Here is a 21,474-nt window from a genome sequence, read left to right on the forward strand (position 1 = left end):
TTGTTTCTATGGGCGAGAGAGACATCTACACATAAACATAAGGTGTGCATTACGTAACGGGAAGGCCTTTCTGGTCTCAACCCCTCTGTGTTCTGTCTATGTCTGGGGGGGGTGTACTGTGGGGTGTGCTCTTTTTTGTCGCACGCTGGTTTCTAATGGGAGATGAGCAGCGCTAGCTGGGTACTTTTCTATTGTTTTGGATGGGAGCACTGCCTGGAGGAGGGAGGCAGCTAAGGAAAGAAGCCAAGAGAGCTCCCTAGCCACCTGTCCATCTACAGTAATGAGAGGCTCTAACCACTCACACATTCTAACAAACCCACACACAGAATCCCACACACATACGGAAACACACACATTCTAACACGCACACTGTCACACACACATACTAACACACTCCCAAAGAAACACACAAGCACGCACGCGCACTAACACACTAACACGCACACACATACTAACACACACACACACTCTCTACTCACCATAATTTCATCCTGCTAAAGCAGAATAGTTGTAGCAATAGAGGTGAAGAAAAAAGACAACAGAAAGAGAAATCATTCAGAAGAAACAGAGAAAAACTGAAATAGAGTGGGAACACTACACAACTAATACACAGCACTACTAAAGAATAACAACGCCAAAGAACAATATACTGTAGAAGAGAACAAGTGGAGAAGTAGTTCAAACTCACTCAAAACTGTACTCACTTGGAACTATAATCTGGTTTGGGAACAGTTCAACAAAGACCTAGGACTAGGGTTGCAAAATTCGGCGGAACTTTCAATAAATTCCCTGGTTTCCCTGAAATCCTGGTTGGAGAATTCCTGATTTCCTGCTTATTTCCTCATGATTCAGAGAATCATCCAACCAGGATTTTGGGAAAAACAGGGAATTTATTGAACGTTAACCCGGAATGTTGGCACTCTACCTAGGACCTTGCATCTAGGGCCATTACAATGCTTTCTGAACAGCCCATCAGGGCACAAATCATAGTGAATATAAGACTATCTGTAGGTGCTGTCGTGTGCCTATAGTACCTTATTGCCAGTTTGCTTCTTCTGGGCCACCTGGCTGCTCCTCTGCTGAGCACTACAGGGGAAAATCATGGGTTAGATTGGTACACACACCTAAACAAAGGATTAATTAGTAAGAGTCTGTAGGTCAGGGTTCACAGACTGTACTGTGTCTATACTGGGTTATTTGTTCTAATCGACTGTATCAAGAGAGAGGTCAAGAGGGCGACACTCACTTGGCAAAGCCAATGAAGTCCTCATGGTTGGTGTTCATGTAGGCCAGCTCAATGTCAATCAGCAGCATCACCTAGATGGAGGGACACACATATGGAGTTATTAGAGTTAGGATTAGACATAAGAGTTTGGATTGGGAATATAGTCACTGGTGTAGCGGAAACCCCTGCAGGCTCCGGGGGCCCGTCATCTCACACCCATCTCTAAATTGTATTCCTTTTTTAAATAAATCATTTTGACAGCAACTCTCCTTTTTAATTTCCACATGTAGTAAGTGAAGTGTTTGTGTTGTCCATTCTACCTGTTAGTAGGTGAGTCAGACAGACAATATACACTGAGTGTACAAAACATTAAGAACGCCTGCTCTTTCCATGACATAGACTGACCAGGTGAATCCAGGTGAAAGCTATGATCACTTATTAATGTCAATTGTTAAATTCACTTCAATCAGTGTAGATGAAGGGGAGGAGACAGGTTAAAGAAAGATTTCGAAAACTTTAAACATGGATTGTGTATGTGTGCCATTCACAGGGTAAATGGGCAAGACAAAATATTTAAGTGCCTTTAAACGGGGTATGGTAGTAGGTGCCAAGTGCACTGGTTTGTGTCAAGAACTGCAACGCTGCTGGGTTTTTCCCACTCAACAGTTTCCCTTGTGTATCAAGAATGGTCCACCATCAAAGGACATCCAGCCAACTTGACACAACTATGGGAAGCATTGGTCAACATGGGCCAGCATCGCTGTGGAACACTTTCGACACCTTGTTGAGTCCATGCCCCGACAAATTAAGGTTGTTCTGAGGACAAAAGGGGGGGTGCAACTCAATATTAAAAAGGAGTTCCTAATCTTTGTTATACTCGGCTAAGGTAGGATATAGGCCTACAGGACAGTTGTATATTCTAAAATAATATATTGGTTACTGATTAGTTTGCTGTTTTTTACAATCCGCAAAGTTTGAATTTCCAACTTTAATTACTGAAAAGGTAAACGCATTATTGCCGCCAGTCAGTATTCTAAATAGCAGCATTGCGACACCGTAGGCCTATAACTTAGTGAAACATAAACCTTAGGCTTAACATGAGAAGATTATGACCAAATAAAAATAAACATGTATCCATTAAAGCAAAGCTATACTGTAGGCTTCTACAAGCACTAGCACCACATAATCTGATAGCCTATCAATAGGCAGCCACATAGACGTCACAATTTCATAACCAACGACAGCGATTGGTAGTCTATATTTTGTGAGTGGCTGACGCATTAGAATGTATTTATTTTTTGGGAGGGGGGCCGGGAGTCAATCTCCGATTTTGCGGGGATCCAGAGAAACTGCGCTACACCAGTGAAAATAGTGTGTGTGTGCGTGTGTGTGTGTGTGTGTGTGAGAGAGAGTGTACGTGTGCGTGTGCGTGTGTGTGCCTGTGTGTGTGAGTGTCACCTGGTCCTTGGTGCGACTCTCGCGGTCTCGGATGTGCTGGGTGACAATCTTCTCCATCTCCTCCCTCAGCATGGGGTACTGAGCCAGCTGTGGGTAAAGGACAGCACAGGGCACACCGTGTGGGTAGGGAGGCACAGTTCAGACACAGGCCAGACACAAAGCACAGCCAACACAGTCAACACAACCAAACACACACACACTGAAGCACTAATGGCACAAAAACATACAGTACATACACACACACACAACAAGAGTACAGACTCTGCCCTAGTCACAACAATGTAAGTTCATCAGTGTGGTCCAGTGTGGTCCTCTGTAGCTCAATTGGTAGAGCATGGCGCCTGTAACGCCAGGGTAGTGGGTTCGATCCCCGGGACCACCCATACGTAAAAATGTATACACACATGACTGTAAGTCGCTTTGGATAAAAGCGTCTGCTAAATGGCATATTATTATTATATTATATCAGTGTTAATATTGCCTCATCTTAGTGTGTCTATCTTTCCACAAGGGGTTAATCAAATTACAAGTAAATGAATAGTGCAAAGTCTGCATTACTGCCATAAAACACTAAACAGTCTTCTGCCCAACAAATAGTCTTCTCCCCAATAACACATTATTTTCCTGGCACACTACAGCCTTTTTCCATGTGGTTTTTGTAAACACACCAATACAGACATTGGTGTGCTTCCAATACAAAAGACACACAACAGAATCACAGAGTCTGGTGGGTGGGTGGGAGGAAAGCCAACTGAAATCACAGTGAAGGAAAATAAGCTGACGTCTGGCAAGTTACAACGCATCCTTTACCGTGGCTGTTCAAGGTTACGGGATCACGTTGGAATCAATGAGATCCTTCTCTTCTATTGTTTGATTGATCACTTCCTGGCATGGGCCCAAATACATAGTAGGTGACATTGAGCTCTTTAAGGCTTATTCATGTGTATAGACAGATAGCCATGTCATTGACGCCTATTATATGACAGCATTAGTGTCTTCCCTTCTGTACTGTCTTCTAACCACAAGTCCTGGTGACTTATAGTACACTGGTTCTTTGGCTATGATGACACCAACACAGGGCTATTTCACATACTGTCCTATCACGTTATGTCGGGCTATCACTAATACAGATGTAGGATCTTAATTTGATCACCCTGTTGCAACTTGTAGTGTATTTGAGGTTTAAAAAGGCTTCTGAAGTTTGTAATTTCAGACTTGATTTTCAAAAAAAATTATCAACCCCTAAGAAATGTCCATTAAGTATAATCCACATAATAACTCACATTTCCTGTTGCTGCAGGATTATTTTCCTGCTGTAGCACACTGGCTCAAATTAAGATCCTACATCTGTACTACTACTTTATGGCCAGGTGAATTACTAGGGCAGACATTAAATTGACCAATCAAAATAAGACCGATATTTTTTATTTAAGACCAATTAACCAATGTGTCATTGTAAAGAAGCATTGCAACTTTCACGTTCACAACATAGTCGCAGCACAGCCAGTTAGAAACGTTCTGTTTGACAGAGATGCATCGGGGCTCGAACACCCCCAGTAAAAAGTATATTGATATACAATAACTCATACAAACGGGGTATGGGCAGCATGCAGAAAGATGGTTACACACACGCATACACACACACATACACACAATACATGGGGAGCAGGGGGGAGGAAGAGGAGAGAGAGTGGATAAGGGCAGAAAGCCCTCTTGTGGATTTTCTCTCTTTCTTTGCAGACTGTTTTATGGTCTTGAAAAAATCCACAAGAGGGCTCTTTTTTATTTTTTCACACATTTGCTTGATGAATAAACAGGACAGTGAGAGGTTAGACACAACGAGATGTAGAAGACAATAAAGAGAGAAAGAGAGGGAGAGAGAGAAACAGAGAGAGAGATATGTTGTGGGTAGATCTGTTAGTTGAGATGCTGAGACACAACTGCTCCACCTGCAACAGCACTAGTTACTACAACAGATCAAATCATATCGACAGACACGGGGATGGAAGTGAGTAGAATCGACTAGAGGAACTCAATCAGATGACAGAATCTGAGACTGAGAGGAAGTCACAAAGATACAGTATTACTCACTGAGGAGAAAACACTGTTGCATGCTGGTTACGATGGAAACTTGGGACAAATAGTTCAATTGTCTATGTTGGCCAATCAAAAACAAAACAGAACGACAACGAATGTTTGAATAGAAATAGAATGACAGAAATCAAAATGGGAGTTGAAATATCATGATAAGACCATAGTAAGGATAGACCGATAGTCTGCTTGACAAATGTGTTGGATGCCACGTCCGAAAAAAGTGAGCAAAGAATGATCCATAGTCTCAGTCCTACTTTAATCATACTATCAATGTGAAAGAGATTCATATTGTTCACCAACTTTGCCCTGACTATATAACATATTCCTGAGTGGACAAAGAACACAGATAGTGAAGTGTGACAGAATGCTAACAGTATCACACATATAGAGAAGTTGACATTCATCAATGATAGTGTACATAGTTAGGTGTCTCCTACTGAAAATAAACAACATTCTGTGCCTTCAGAAAGTATTCACAACCATTTACTTTTCCCACATTTTGTGGTGTTACAAAGTGGGATTAAAATTGATTTAATTGTCATTTTTTGTCAACGGTCTACACAAAATACTATTTAATGTTAAAGTGGAAGATTATTATTATTGTAATGTACAGTAATTAATGTAAAATAAAAAACGAATATACAGTACATTCGGAAAGTATTCAGACCCCTTGACTTTTTCAAAATGTTGTTACATTACAGCCTTATTCTAAAACACAATACCCCATAATGACAAAGTGAAAACAGGTTTTTAGAAATTTGCTATGAGACTCGAAATTGAGCTCATGTGCATCCTGTTTCCATTGATCATCATTGAGATGTTTCCACAACTTGATTTGAGTCCACCTGTGGTAAATTCAATTGCTTGGACATGATTTGGAAAGGCACACACCTGTCTATATAAGGACCCACAGTTGACAGTGCATGTCAGAGCAAAAACCAAGCCATGAGGTTGAAGGAATTGTCCGTAGAGCTCCGAGACAGGATTGTGTCGAGGCACAGATCTGGGAAAGGGTACCAAAACATTTAGGCAGCATTGAAGGTCCCCAAGAACACAGTGGCCTCTATCATTCTTAAATGGAATAAGTTTGGAACTACCAAACTACCTCTTCCTAGAGCTGGCCGCCCGGCCAAACTGAGCAATCGGGGGAGAAGGGCCTTGGTCAGGGAGGTGACCAAGAACCCGATGGTCTCTCTGACAGAGCTCCAGAGTTTCTCTGTGGAGATGGGAGAACCTTCCAGAAGGACAACCATTTCTGCAGCACTCCACCAATCAGGCCTTTACGGTAGAGTGGCCAGACGGAAGCCACTCCTCAGTAAAAGGCACATGACAGCCTGCTTGGAGTTTGCCAAAAGGCACCTAAAGGACTCCTAGACCATGAGAAACAAGATTATCTGCTCTGATGAAACCAAGATTGAACTCTTTGGCCTGAATGCCAAGCGTCACATCTGGAGGAAACCTGGTACCATCCCTACAGTGAAGCATGGTGGTGGCAGCATCATGCTGTGGGGATGTTACTAACCCTACTAATCTCACTGCAACTCCCCTCCATGTCTCCGACCACTACTTTGCATCCTTTTCTCTCTCGCTCTCCTCCAACACTACTCACTCTGCCCCTACACAGATGGTAACGCGCCGCCGCAACCTTCGCTCTCTCTCTCCCACTACTCTCTCCTCTTCCATCCTATCATCTCTTCCCTCTGCTCAATCCTTCTCCCTCCAATCTCCTGATTCTGCCTCCTCAACCCTCCTCTCCTCCCTTTCTGCATCCTTTGACTCCCTGTGTCCCCTATCCTCCCGGCCGGCTAGGTCATCTCCTCCAGCTCCGTGGCTTGACGACTCATTGCGAGCTCACAGAACAGAGCTCCGGGCAGCTGAGCGGAAATGGAAGAAAACTAAACTCCCTGCCGACCTGGCATCTTTTCACTCTCTCCTCTCTACATTTTCTTCATCTGTTTCTGCTGCTAAGGCCACTTTCTACCACTCTAAATTCCAAGCATCTGCCTCTAACCCTAGGAAGCTCTGTGCCACATTCTCCTCACTGCTGAATCCTCCCCCCTCCTCCCTCTCTGTGGATGACTTCGTCAACCACTTTGAAAAGAAGGTTGACGACATCCGATCCTCGTTTGTTAAGTCTAATGACACTGCTGGTCCTGCTCACACTGCCCTACCCTATGCTTTGACTTCTTTCTCCCCTCTCTCTCCAGATAAAATCTTGCGACTAGTGACTGCAGGCTGCCCAACAACCTGCCCGCTTGACCCCATCCCCTCCTCTCTTCTCCAGACCATCTCCGGTGACCTTCTCCCCTACCTCACCTCGCTGATCAACTCATCCTTGACCGCTGGCCATGTCCCTTCCGTCTTCAAGAGAGCGAGAGTTGCACCCCTTCTCAAAAAACCAACACTCGATCCCACTGATGTCAACAACTACAGACCAGTATCCCTTCTTTCTTTTCTTTCCAAAACTATTGAGCGTGCCGTCTTTAGCCAACTCTCTTGCTATCTCTCTCAGAATGACCTGCTTGATCCAAACCAATCAGGTTTCAGGACTGGTCATTCAACTGAGACTGCTCTTCTCTGTGTCACGGAGGCTCTCCGCACTGCTAAAGCTAACTCTCTCTCCTGTGCTCTTGTCCTTCTAGACCTGTCTGCTGCCTTTGATACTGTGAACCATCAGATCCTCCTCTCCACCCTCTCCAAGCTGGGCATCTCCGGCGCGGCTCACTCCTGGATTGCGTCCTACCTGACCGGTCGCTCCTACCAAGTGGCGTGGCGAGAAGCTGTCTCCGCACCACGTGCTCTCACCACTGGTGTCCCCCAGGGCTCAGTTCTAGGCCCTCTCCTTTTCTCCCTATACACCAAGTCACTTGGCTCTGTCATATCCTCACATGGCCTCTCCTATCATTGCTACGCTGACGATACACAACTAATCTTCTCCTTTCCCCCCTTCTGATAACCAGGTGGCGAATCGCATCTCTGCATGTCTGGCCGACATATCAGTATGGATGACGGATCACCACCTCAAGCTGAACCCTGGCAAGACGGAGCTGCTCTTCCTCCCGGGGAAGGACTGCCCGTTCCATGATCTCGCCATCACGGTTGACAACTCCGTTGTGTCCTCCTCCCAGAGTGCGAAGAGCCTTGGCGTGACCCTGGACAACACCCTGTCGTTCTCCGCTAACATCAAGGCGGTGACCCGATCCTGCAGGTTCATGCTCTACAACATTCGGAGAGTACGACCCTGCCTTACACAGGAAGCGGCACAGGTCCTAATCCAGGCACTTGTCATCTCCCGTCTGGATTACTGCAACTCGCTGTTGGCTGGGCTCCCTGCCTGTGCCATTAAACCCCTACAACTCATCCAGAATGCCGCAGCCCGTCTGGTGTTCAACCTTCCCAAGTTCTCTCACGTCACCCCCCTCCTCCGCACACTCCACTGGCTTCCAGTTGAAGCTCGCATCCGTTACAAGACCATGGTGCTTGCCTATGGAGCAGTGAGGGGAACGGCACCTCCGTACCTTCAGGCTCTGATCAGTCCCTACACCCAAACGAGGGCATTGCGTTCATCCACCTCTCGCCTGCTGGCTCCCCTTCCTCTGCGGAAGCATAGTTCCCGCTCAGCCCAGTCAAAACTGTTCGCTGCTCTGGCACCCCAATGGTGGAACAAGCTCCCTCACGACGCCAGGACAGCGGAGTCACTCACCACCTTCCGGAGACATTTGAAACCCCACCTCTTTAAGGAATACCTGGGATAGGATGAAGTAATCCTTCTAGCCCCCCCCCCCAAAAAAAAAAAAAGATTGTTGTAAAGTGGTTAACCCACTGGCTATAGGGTGAATGCACCAATTTGTAAGTCGCTCTGGATAAGAGCGTCTGCTAAATGACTTAAATGTAAATGTAAATGTAAATGTTTTTCAGTGGCAGGGACTGGGAGACTAGTCAGGATCGAGGGAAAGATGAACGGAGCAAAGTACAGAGAGACCCTTGATGAAAACCTGCTCCAAAGCACTCAGGACCACAGACTGGGGCGAAGGTTCACTTTCCAACAGGACAACGACCCTAAGCACACAGCCAAGACAACGCAGGAGTGGCTTCGAGACAAGTCTCTCAATGTCCTTGAGTGGCCCAGCCAGAGCCCAGACTTGAACCCGATCGAACATCTCTGGAGAGACTTGAAAATAGCTGTGCAGCAACGTTCCCGATCCACCTGACAGAGCTTGAGAGGATCTGCAGAGAAGAATGGGAGAAACTACCTAAATACAGGTGTGCTAAGCTTGAATTGTCATAACCAAGAAGACTCGAGGCTGTAATCGCTGCCAAAGGCGCTTCAACAAAGTACTGAGTAAAGTCTGAATACTGATGTAAATATGTATTGTAAATGTGATATTTCACTGTTTTATTTTTAATACATTTGAAAAAATGTCTAAAAACCTGTTTTTGCTTTGTCATTATGGGGTATAGTGTGCAGATTGATGAGGGAAAAAAACAATTTAATCCATTTTAGAATAAGGCTGTAACGTAACAAAATGTGGAAAAAGTCAAGGGGTCTTCCTAATGCACTGTATCTTGATTAGATAAGCATTCAACCCTCTGAGTCAATACATGTTAGAATCAGCCTGGCAGCAATTGCAGCTGTGTCTTTCTGGGTAAATCTCTAAGAGCTTTGCACACCTGGATTGTACAATAGTTGCCCATTATTCTTTAAAAAATTATTCAAGCTCTGTCAAGTAAGTTGTTGATCATTGCTAGACAGCCATTTTCAAGTCTTGCCATAGATTTTCAAGCTGATTTAAGTCAAAACTGTAACTAGGCCACTCAAGAACATTCAATGTCGTCTTGGTAAGCAACTCCAGTGTATATTTGGCTTTGTTTTTTAGGTAATTGTCATGCTGAAAGGTTCATTTGTCTCCCAGTGTCTGTTGGAAAGCAGACTGAACCAAGTTTTCCTCAAGGATTTTGCCTGTACTTAGCTCTGCTCTGTTTATTTTTAGCCCCCCCAAAAAACTCCCTTGTCCTTGCCGATGACAAGCATACCCATAACATGATGCAGCCACCACCATGCTTGAAAATATGAAGAGTGGCACTCAGTGATGTGTTGTGTTGGATTTGCCCCAAACATAATGCTTTGTATTCAGGACAAAAAGTTCATTTTTGTATTACTTAAGTACCTTATTGCAAACAGGATGCATGTTTTGGAATATGTGTATTATATACAGGCTTATGTTTTTATTTTTACCCATCTACCAATAGATGCCCTTCTTTGTGAGGCATTGGAAAACCTCCCTGGTCTTTGTGGTTGAATCTGTGCTTGAAATTCACTGCTCGACTGAAGGACCTTACAGATAATTGTATGTGTGGGGTACAGAGATGGAGTAATTGTTGCACACAGAGTGAGTCCATGCAACTTTTTATGTGAATTGTTAAGCACATTTCTACTCCTGAACTTATTTAGGCTTGCCATAACAAAAGGGTTGAATACTTATTTACTCAAGACAATTCAGCTTTTCATTTTTAAGTAATTTGTAAACAATTCTAAAAACATAATTCCACTTTGACATTATGGGGTATTACGTGTAGATCAGTGACACACAATCTCAATTGAATCCATTTTAAATTCAGGCTGTAACACAACAAAAAGTAGAAAAAGTAAAGGGGTGTGAATACTTTCTGAAGGCACTGTATCTAGCTTACCATGACAATACATGTTTGAATCCTTTCATTTGTTGAAAGGACTCCTCTTTTGACCGCAAGTGACCACCATCTTTCTTTTGCATTTGCCAAGCTAACAAAGTCACTACACAGTAAATGAATGTCATTGTATATTGTCACTGATGGGTGAGTTGATTCTGCTTTAAAGGCCTCCTGTAGCTCAGTTGGTAGAGCATGGCGCTTGCAACGCCAGGGTTGTGGGTTCAATTCCCACGGGGGGGCCAGTATAAAAAATGTATGCACTCACTAACTGTAAGTCGCTCTGGATAAGAGTGTCTGCTAAATGACTAAAATGTAAAGTCAGACACAGTATTCATCATTTTTAGGATACCATCATTGCATAAATGGAATGGCATGTTTCAAGACAAAAAATATTTACATCTCCAATGGAGCTGGCTCGGAGCCAACATCTTGTCTTTTTCTTTGGCATTTGGAAACAAATATGTAAGAGGGGCAGGCAAATTTGCAGATAAACTTCAAACACTAATATCACACCACAACACCTCACACGGTACAATACAAAAACCGTGGACAGGAGGCGAGGGTGATCAAAATGCACAGAGAAGAGAACTGTGGAATAAGGAGTATGAACGAAGAGACAGACTGACAAAGACAAACTATGAAAGGATTTCCTAGCTGTGTGGCTTACTGTGCATTCTAAAACGGGAACGTATATGTCAAACTAAATCAATACAATCAGACACAGATAGGCCATGGCTATACGCATTTTTGTATCACTCAGCATCTGTCCTTATAAGCAGTACAACATATATACAGCATATATTCTCATAACTTCAAAGAACTATCAACTGGTTATCATGAAGAATTTATCAAATAGTTATTTTAGTTAAGTTGCCTCTTATTGACCAAACAGAAAGCATATAGCTACAACCATAACCACTATGCTCATCTAAGATAGATCAATGATTGTAATTGGCTCATTTGTTTCCTGTTTGTAGTCCAGCCATCGGTCTATCCCTACCTCTAAGAAAGACGCAAGTCTCACTCCGAACGTGGCTTGGTTCCTTGGTTACCTTGTCACTACACTTTCGTATGGTGGAGGTGAGTTCGCTCACTACCATATCTATACACTTCAGTGAGGGTTCCTTCAGCTTTTGGATCTGCTTTTTCACTATGGCTTCAAAGGCCAGGTCAGGAGTGAACAGGCCCGTCCTGTAGAGAGGAGGCGGTGACGGGACAAGAGAGAGAGAGAGAGAGAGAGAGAGAGAGAGAGAGAGAGAGAGAGACACAGAGAGAGAGAGAGAGAGAGAGAGAGAGAGAGAGAGAGAGAGAGAGAGAGAGAGAGAGAGAGAGAGAGAGAGAGAGAGAGAGAGAGAGAGAGAAAGAGAAACAAAATCCACAGGGATAGAGAGCAGGTCAAAGCAAAGAGAGAGAGAGAGTGACGAAAGAATAACACAAGAGGGCCACACAGAGAAGGAGAGAACGGATAAGGAGGAAAACAAGAGGGATGACAGGTTGAGAGACAGATGAAAAAGAGGGATGACAGGTTGAGAGACAGATGAAAAAGAGGGATGACAGGTTGAGAGACAGATGAAAAAGAGGGGATAGTGACAGGTCGGGGGAAGGTGGGTAAACAGTAAACAGGGAATAAAAGGCAAGTGAGACATTTGGTTTCCCTTGAAGCCATTCTAAAGAGGCCAGCGCTGAGGTCTATCTCTCCATCCATCCAGAGAGAGAGAGATAGAAAGGAGGAGAGAGAGAATACAGCCTGCACCACTCCACTGGCAAACAGCTCTGAGTTATGAGCCATGCCAGACCGCAGCTGTGCACCCAACACCCCAGACGACGCACCATGCTCATCCTCTCTACCTGACCCCAAATCTTCGCCCTCTTCTCCCTTTCCCCCTATCTCCATCTATCCCCCAGCTGACCACACAGAGCAGGGCCACAGCGTTTGTTATTCCACTGTCGCAGAGCCACTGTGGTCAGGCCGCGTTCCAAAACAGGGCCTGGTCACAGTGGAATTAAGACCACTGGTATTAAGACCACTGGGGCCCCTTTGGCTGAGTGTGGCCATAAAGGGCCCTCTAAAGCTGAACTTGGCCCTTGGTAAGCATCCAGACCTTCACGTTGTTATGGCTCCCATCTGCTGCAGGTGCACAGCTCACGGTCTCACAAGAAGGAAGTCTGGATGCTGAGGTCACCCAACATGGCTGACAGGGACAACAACTGAGTGACACTTTGATGTGACACTCAGGGCATCGAAAATGATGTCGCCACTGCTAAAATGAACTCAGTCACCTGTGACTTAACAGAATGTAAACATCTTGAGATGTGTTAATTTGACCATTAATTTGATTATTAATGTTAATTTGATCATATTCATCCTTACTCCTGTGTCTAAAGTTGCAACCCTTGATATGCAGCCACATAGCAGCAACTCGGCAGCATCCAGACCCCTTCTATACCCAGCACAGTTCTCTAACATGGCCATGCGACAGCCACTCTGCCCAGCCACCCCATCCAAAGTGGTAGGCAGGTAGTCCCTCACAATACCCCAACTACCCCAGTACACCCCCTACTATCCCAACCTGGGAAAACAGGGTCTGGAGAACGAGGCGGTGCGGCGATACGGTAACAGGGATGACATTGCAGAAGGTTTTGGTGGGAGGGAGGGGTGAAACCATAGTGTCGCTCTCCACCATGTGCGTTTACCTTCTGAGTACACTGCCTAACGGTATTGACTAGCTCAGAAATGACCATGTCCACACATTTCTGGCAGGGCTCTTTGATCTTGCCGATCTGCCTTTTCACTATGGTCTCAAAGGCCATGTCCGGGGTGAAGAGGCCAGTTCTGCCCGGTAGGGAGAAAACGAGCGACAGGTTCAAAAAAAGAGGGGAAAAGAGAAAGGAGGAGGAGGAGGGAGGAAGGGAGGTCGGGCAGAGAGAATAGTGTTAGTTGAAAATAAATTCCCCCTCCCGAACCCCTCCCACATGAAGTATAGCAAGATAAAGACAAATAACTACAACAGAGAGCTAAAAACCAGTGTTAAAAACCAGTGTTAAAAACCAGCCGTGGGATTCATTTTGTCTTGAGCGGATGGTCAGGGGGCCGGAACAGAATGACAAATAATTTGTAGACTGCAAATTGACCACAAGAAGCCCAAACCTCGCTTACATTTGTATACGATCACATACAGTATAACTCTCTTTTATGCGTGGGAATACTTTAGAACAGATTTCCAAAATTAAAATCACGTGGAGCTGATTTGCTGGTGCTTCTACAGTCTTTAATGTCTTTTTAATAATTATAACTTTTCTTTTTTTTGTTCAGTAAACTTTGGGGGGGGTGGAATAAAATCACCCGAGAAAATTCAGCCCGTGGGTCGCCAGTTGGGGAACCCTGCTATACAGTATATGAGTCATCCAGACGATGCCATGAATATTGGAATCCCTACACTACTACAACATAATGAATGTGTCTCAATTCTCTTGAATGGTTTCCTTTCACCATTCCCCCTCGTTCAGAACCACTGACCGGGTAGAGCTCACCCTCATTGTCAGCACAGGTTTGCAGCCATTTTGCTTTTAACTACTTCTTTTACAAAGGAAATGTGACAAGGAAATGCAGTCAAATAGCAATAGTGTTCCAAGCTCAAGCAAATTATGATTTTGTAGCTTTTCTGAGGGAAACTGTATACACTAGAGCAATAGTAATTGTTAATGGTTAAAGTTAGTTAGATTTTTTGGTAGTAGGTCACGAGGATCATGTGTTCTGCTACATAGCTCAAACCGTCCCCTATTCTTGAAGCCTTCCTTCTAGCTTCACTGTGGGAGGTTGAGTGGGAGGAAGTAACACAGATTTGACATTCAACAGGTTCACTTCCTGAATAGTGATGACATCACTGTCGGATTCTGATATATATCGCTGTAGGACCTAGGTAAAAGACAGGACGTTGTCATAGGACGGGGACAAAGTGAGCTAGGTCATACATGACTGGCATATCAGGCTAGGGTTTCAACAGACAGACAGTCATACCTACAAGATACAGACAGGTGGACGGGGCAAGGAGGGAGAGAAAGATACCATCCAACCATCACAGATCTAATCACAAATCCCTCCACTTCTGTTTCTGATGTCATCAGTATGCCACAGCATGCTGGGTGCGTGTCTGCGGTCGGTGTGTCTAGAGGTCTTTGTGATTAGATGGGTGAAGACGATTAGAGTTTGTCTGGTCTACAGCGGTGACCCAGGTGGGCGAGGACAAGGGGAGGGAGAGGGGGATGAGGAGGAAGGACGTGCCTGATGCCGTGGATGTTCTTAATGGCGTAGCTGATCTCCTTGCGAAGCTCCTTTTCGTTAAACTCCATCTGTACGGACACAGAAAGGACACACACGTTAAATAGTGAGCACACACACACCTCCGACACACAGTAGAAACCACAGAGATAGGGATCTAAGGTCCCTTGTATCCATTGAGTGGCTCTGAACATCAAACAGGAAATTCATCAAAGGAGCACATTTACAGCAACAAAAAACCTTCAGACTAAGTGCTAACACTGCTTAGTTATTCCATTCAGTCTGAAACCTCTGTAAATCATTTGATATGACACAGCTATACCATGAGCGTATGATGACAGACGGTCTGACTGTGCAATGTTTAATGACTGAGACTGTAGTCTGGCCCCAGCAGGCCCACATCCTTTGGCCAAGGCCAAACATAATGTTTTACTGTGGAGTGAGGGAGTGAGTGAGTGAATGAGTGAAGGAGGGATGTTTTCCTCATAAAGTCTCTGGGTTGTGGTCGATCCACAGCCCTGTCTGTCTCAAGAGTTAGAAGAGAGGCGCACCTGGTAAGAGACACACGCACACATACAGTACAGTACACACACCTTGACCAGCTCAAAGGGGAAGCGTTCGTGGAAGATGCGGTTGATCTTGGCTCCTCCTGACAGCTCTGCTGTGTCGATCTGGTCCCCAGAGCCCTCGATACGCTTCTCAAAGTCTACTGAAAACTGCTGCACCATCCTGGAGAGTAAAGGACACAGGGATCGGGAGTTAGTGTGTGTGTGTGTGTGTGTGTGTGTGTGTGTGTGTGTGTGTGTGTGTGTGTGTGTGTGTGTGTGTGTGTGTGTGTGTGTGTGTGTGTGTGTGTGTGTGTGTGTGTGTGTGTGTGTGTGTGTGTGTGACTTTGTGACTGTGTGACTGTGTGACTGTGTGTGTGTGCCATCGTGCGTACGTGTGTGTCCTACTTACTGCAGCAGGGCCTTGGTCTTGCGGGAGGGGTCGTCAGGTCTGAAGTTCTTGTACTCCTCCACCTCCTTCTCTATAGACAGCAGCTGGCTCTGCAGCTTGGCCCGCAGCCCCGGCAGAGTGTCCCGGATGTGATTGGTCAGTTGCTGCGGAGTGCAAGGTCATCAGTGTGGGTTATGACATGCAACGGAAGAGATTACAGTGATCAAGCATAATAGCTTACTACCTTTCTACTCCCTTATCTCCGGTGGGTATTATAAACTTGTCGAAAGCATCAAAATACATAATGTGGATTGCTCATCTGGTAGAAGACTTCTCTGAAGGCTATAAAAATGAACTGAAAAGATACATGTAGCTAAAATAATATTCCTACTATGCCCTTTGGTGATGATTGAGGGATTTGAACCACAGATCAGGACAGTATTAGTGTTCCCCGCCACACACACACAGAGGAGGACTGACCTGGTTGAGTGTTTTCTGTAGGTAGGGAGTGCCCATGCGTTCAGCCAGGTGTCTGTATCCAGGGTGGGTCAGGAAGAACTTCCTCTCTGCAGCCATGGCCGCTGTGATGTCCTTCTTCCCATCAATGTCCTTCTGACTCCTGTTCACCACACCAATGTAACCTGGGACAGGGAGAGAGGTCAGCTGATACTGGACACATCAGGATGCAAAGAGAGACACAGTGTTGTTTTGTGGAGAGAAAGAAAGAAAGAAAGTTTGTTAGGGTAATTTGTTATCTTTTTTGTGTGGGTGAGGTTTTTTTTCTTGTTTGTTTGCCTGTCTGGGTTTACCACAATGGGGTAGTGGGCTGAAGGAGGTGGGGAGTTCTCGGGGAGGTGTGGAGGATAATCTAGGCGACCATGAAGTTACCCACATCCCTATTGTGGGATGGTTATTTGTAACAACTGTCGATTGTGTTCCATGCCTACATTTCCTGCTATGATTGAAAACAAATAAAGAAAGGCAGCCACATGGGTAAGAGGGATCACATATCCCCATCTAGTTAAGTTTTCTCATGCATTTCTCTGTTAAACAGTATGTCTTGCTCTATAACCTTTTGGACTGAACGCCAGTAGCCTTGTAAATATGCTAGTGGTTTAACATGTGAGGCCTTCCGACACGAGAGAGTGATAGAAGCAGAGAAGGTAGAGACAAAGGACATGGAAAACGTTCAGAAGCACATGCCTGGATTCTAACCAAGCGCCAGTGGAAAAACGGCCCATCAGCGGATTGCATTAGGGTTTCCCACAAATATATTTTATTGCAAAGAAAATAACAGACGTTTTTTCCAGATGTGTCACTGAAATCAAGACATTGTTTTTGTCCGCCTTTCTCTCTCTCCCAGTCTCTTTTTCTTTCTTTCACTCTCCTCCTCTCTCTCTCTCTACCTCTCTCTCTCTCTCTCTCTCTCTCTCTCTCTCTCTCTCTCTCTCTTTCCATCACCCTCCTCCTGTCTACCTCTCTCTAGGCTGCTGCAGTGAGCGACACAACCAGATAACCACTAGAGGGAAGCACTGAGACAGGGTGCGTCTGTGTGTGTGCATGTGTGTGTAGTCTCACCTCTTCGCAGTGGGAGCAGCTTATTCTCCAGAATTTCTCTGGCATCAGTCCCCTCGTCCATCAGATCCAGCTTGGTGATCACACCAATGGTTCGCTGACCTGGTCACACACACACACTACATTAACAAAGTCCAGATCTGAGCAGTAGGTAGGTTCAATTGCATCCTTGTCTAACTGCTCTGTCACAATTTAATGATGAATGATACTGAGAGCACAGATGAAAGCCAGAAGGCCTACAGTTCCTGCCGTTAACCTCTTGTTAACCTCACCCACCCTGTGGGTCGACTTCTTTGGCAATCTTCAGGGCATCCGAGTTGGCCAGATCAGAGTTGGCTGGGGAGACAGCCAGAAGCAGACAGTTGTCCTTGGTCACAAACTGATACAACATGTCTCTGATCTGCTGCTCAATGTCCGCAGGCTGGTCCCCTACTGGGACCTTGGTCATCCCTGGCAAGTCCACCAGAGTCAGGTTCAGGACTAGGGGAGAGAGGGGGGAGAGAAGGGGCGAGAAGGGTGAAGGGAGAGAGGGGAGAGGGGAGAGAGGGGAGGACAGAGAGGAGAGAGGGTGAAAGGGAGAGAGAACAGAGAGGAGAGAGGGATGAAAGGGAGAGAGGGGAGAGGGGTGAAGGGAGAGAAGGGAGAGGGGAGAGAGGGGAGGACAGAGAGGAGAGAGGGGTGAAAGGGAGAGAGGGGAGAGGGGAGAGGGGTGAAGGGAGAGAAGGGAGAGGGGAGAGGGGAGAGGACAGAGAGGAGAGAGGGATGAAAGGGAGAGAGGGGAGAGTGGTGAAGGGAGAGAGGGGAGAGGGGAGAGAGGGGAGGACAGAGAGGAGAGAGGGGTGAAAGGGAGAGAGGAGAGAGGGGAGAGAGGGGAGGACAGAGAGGAGAGAGGGATGAAAGGGAGAGAGGGGAGAGGGGAGAGAGGAGAGGACAGAGAGGAGAGAGGGGTGAAAGGCAGAGAGGGGAGAGGGGTGAAGGGAGAGAGGGGAGAGGGGGGAGAGGGGAGAGAGGGGAGGACAGAGAGGAGAGAGGGGTGAAAGGCAGAGAGGGGTGAAGGGAGAGAGGGGAGAGGGGAGAGAGGGGAGGACAGAGAGGAGAGAGGGGTGAAAGGGAGAGAGGAGAGAGGGGAGAGAGGGGAGGACAGAGAGGAGAGAGGGGTGAAAGGGAGAGAGGAGAGAGGGGAGAGAGGAGAGGACAGAGAGGAGAGAGGGGTGAAAGGGAGAGAGGAGAGAGGGGGAGGGTAGAGGGGAGAGAGGTGAAAGGTAGAGTGGATAGAGGGGGAGGGTAGAGGGAAGGAGAGAGAGGAGAGGGGGAGAGAGGGGGTAAAGGTAGAGGGGAGAGGGGGGCAGGGGAGAGAGTGTGGAGAGGGAAGAGAGTGTGGAGAGCGAAGAGGGGGGAGAGGGGAGAGGGTGGAGAGGTGGAGATGGAGAGAGATTTGTAAATATGATATCAGATCTGATGAATGATACTAACCTTGAAAAGAAAAGACTATATAATATAATTAATACTAACTGATTGAGACTCACTATACAACAACCAACTTTGGGCCCTGGCTATACAATCAAACTTGGTTGCCAGTTTTGACCAATAGGGAATAGGGAAACTTGATTCACAAAATTCTGTGTATATAGAATTAAGATACTTGCATTCCATTTTATATAGTTAACTACTCTTTCCTACAATCAAAGTATTATGAGTGTCTCCATGGTAGTTCTGCCAAGTTGCCCATGTGCCAAGATGCCAGGTCTGTGTCCTCACCATGTGGGGAGTAGACCCTGAGGTTGATTGGCACCGGTGAGATTCCCTTATTCTGCCCAGTGATGCGATCCGTCTCCGCCTCGATCTCCCCACGAACCTCATCGAAGTCTGTGAACTTCTTTCCCTTACAGTGAAGGAACTCAGCATATTCTGCAGAAGAAGAGGGCGACAGAGAAGAGGAGAGGAAAGGAGAGGAGGAGGGAGGATAGCAAAATCATTCAAGAACAATGACAAAAACAGTACACCTTTTTTGGTAGTTTGAATTGAATTGAGCACAGTTGTTCTGTCATATCTTCACTTTTCATCATGCTCAGTTTGATAGAAAATGTAACACTAGATGGCACTATTGATGAAACTGTGAGACAGACCTTGCCATGATCCTAAAATAATAAGAAGCTCATTTTGTCCAATTGGGAATACAGGATATGAATAAGTCCTTAGATGTAAACACTGCTGCTACCAGGATCTCAAGTGACCAAGGTTGGTCTTGACGGTTGATAAGATTGGTGATTTGTTTTATTTATTTTGCAAAGGGATTATTTAGAATCTACCTCTCCGATGGTAGGCTATACATTACTCGAGCTTTAAGGACTGAACCAGGTTTTCCTCTAGGACAGTTTGGTCTTCATAAACCTTATAATATATTGAAATGTTGTACTATACAGTAAATGCACTACAGCTGCAAACTGGGTTTCAAAAAACATATAAAGCAACACCTCACGGCACAACGCCTCTCCCCCATGTGACCAAATGTTTGTGTGTATGTACGGACATGTATGTGTACCTGATAGATGCACACACTACACACACCCACATATCATTATTATTTATTTTTTATTGTGTACATTTGTGTCTTTCGTTTTATTTTAATGTTTTAAATTTATTTAAATTGTAAAGTATTTTTGCCTGTAAAGTTTTTTCCATTATGTGTCAGGTTATATATACAGTGGGGAGAACAAGTATTTGATACACTGCCAATTTTGCAGGTTTTCCTACTTACAAAGCATGTAGAGGTATGTAATTTTTATCTCACTTCAACTGTGAGAGACGGAATCTAAAACAAAAATCCAGAAAATCACATTGTATGATTTTTAAGTAATTAATTTGCATTTTATTGCATGACATAAGTATTTGATACATCAGAAAAGCAAAACTTAATATTTGGTACAGAAACCTTTGTTTGCAATTACAGAGATCATACGTTTCCTGTAGGTCTTGACCAGGTTTGCACACACTGCAGCAGGGATTTTGGCCCACTCCTCCATACAGACCTTCTCCAGATCCTTCAGGTTTCGGGGCTGTCGCTGGGCAATACGGACTTTCAGCTCCCTCCAAAGATGTTCTATTGGGTTCAGGTCTGGAGACTGGCTAGGCCACTCCAGGACCTTGAGATGCTTCTTACGGAGCCACTCCTTAGTTGCCCTGGCTGTGTGTTTCGGGTCGTTGTCATGCTGGAAGACCCAGCCACGACCCATCTTCAATGCTCTTACTGAGGGAAGGAGGTTGTTGGCCAAGATCTTGCGATACATGGCCCCATCCATCCTCCCCTCAATATGGTGCAGTCGTCCTGTCCCCTTTGCAGAAAAGCAACCCCAAAGAATGATGTTTTCACCTCCATGCTTCACGGTTGGGATGGTGTTCTTGGGGTTTTACTCATCCTTCTTCTTCCTCCAAATACGGCGAGTGGAGTTTAGACCAAAAAGCTATATTTTTGTCTCATCAGACCACATGACCTTCTCCCATTCCTCCTCTGGATCATCCAGATGGTCATTGGCAAACTTCAGACGGGCCTGGACATGCGCTGGCTTGAGCAGGGGGACCTTGCGTGCGCTGCAGGTTTTTAATCGTGTGTTACTAATGGTTTTCTTTGAGACTGTGGTCCCAGCTCTCTTCAGGTCATTGACCAGGTCCTGCCGTGTAGTTCTGGGCTGATCCCTCACCTTCCTCATGATCATTGATGCCCCACGATGTGAGATCTTGCATGGAGCCCCAGACCGAGGGTGATTGACCGTCATCTTGAACTTCTTCCATTTTCTAATAATTGCGCCAACAGTTGTTGCCTTCTCACCAAGCTGCTTGCCTATTGTCCTGTAGCCCATCCCAGCCTTGTGCAGGTCTACAATTTTATCCCTGATGTCCTTACACAGCTCTCTGGTCTTGGCCATTGTGGAGAGGTTGGAGTCTGTTTGATTGAGTGTGTCTTTTATACAGGTAACGAGTTCAAACAGGTGCAGTTAATACAGGTAATGAGTGGAGAACAGGAGGGCTTCTTAAAGAAAAACTAACAGGTCTGTGAGAGCCGGAATTCTTACTGGTTGGTAGGTGATCAAATACTTATTTCATGCAATACAATGGAAATTAATTACTTAAAAATCTCTAACAGTTGAAGTGTACCTATGATAACAATTTCAGACCTCTACATGCTTTGTAAGTAGGAAAACCTGCAGAATCGGCAGTG

The 21,474-nt window shown here is 45.4% G+C and overlaps 1 protein-coding gene across 1 annotated transcript in view; it reads right to left on the bottom strand.

Moving 5' to 3' along the window:
- Positions 1-479: 479 nt before the first annotated feature.
- LOC311121611 (dynamin-1) overlaps positions 480-21,474 on the bottom strand; it is a gene marked incomplete at both ends in the record, with an annotated part of 45,612 nt that continues 24,617 nt past the window's right edge. The window contains 12 exons of the mRNA XM_084196074.1: positions 480-494; positions 1,035-1,086; positions 1,247-1,317; positions 2,684-2,770; positions 13,163-13,301; positions 14,751-14,818; positions 15,341-15,476; positions 15,705-15,847; positions 16,164-16,324; positions 17,262-17,360; positions 17,535-17,738; positions 19,017-19,166. Of these exons, the coding sequence (XP_084052200.1) occupies positions 480-494; positions 1,035-1,086; positions 1,247-1,317; positions 2,684-2,770; positions 13,163-13,301; positions 14,751-14,818; positions 15,341-15,476; positions 15,705-15,847; positions 16,164-16,324; positions 17,262-17,360; positions 17,535-17,738; positions 19,017-19,166 (1,325 nt within the window). The remainder of the gene's footprint in view (positions 495-1,034; positions 1,087-1,246; positions 1,318-2,683; positions 2,771-13,162; positions 13,302-14,750; positions 14,819-15,340; positions 15,477-15,704; positions 15,848-16,163; positions 16,325-17,261; positions 17,361-17,534; positions 17,739-19,016; positions 19,167-21,474) is intronic.

Source organism: Coregonus lavaretus (genome assembly GCF_964263955.1).
Source record: "Coregonus lavaretus genome assembly, contig: HAP1_SCAFFOLD_2418, whole genome shotgun sequence".
Taxonomy (NCBI): Eukaryota; Metazoa; Chordata; class Actinopteri; order Salmoniformes; family Salmonidae; genus Coregonus; species Coregonus lavaretus.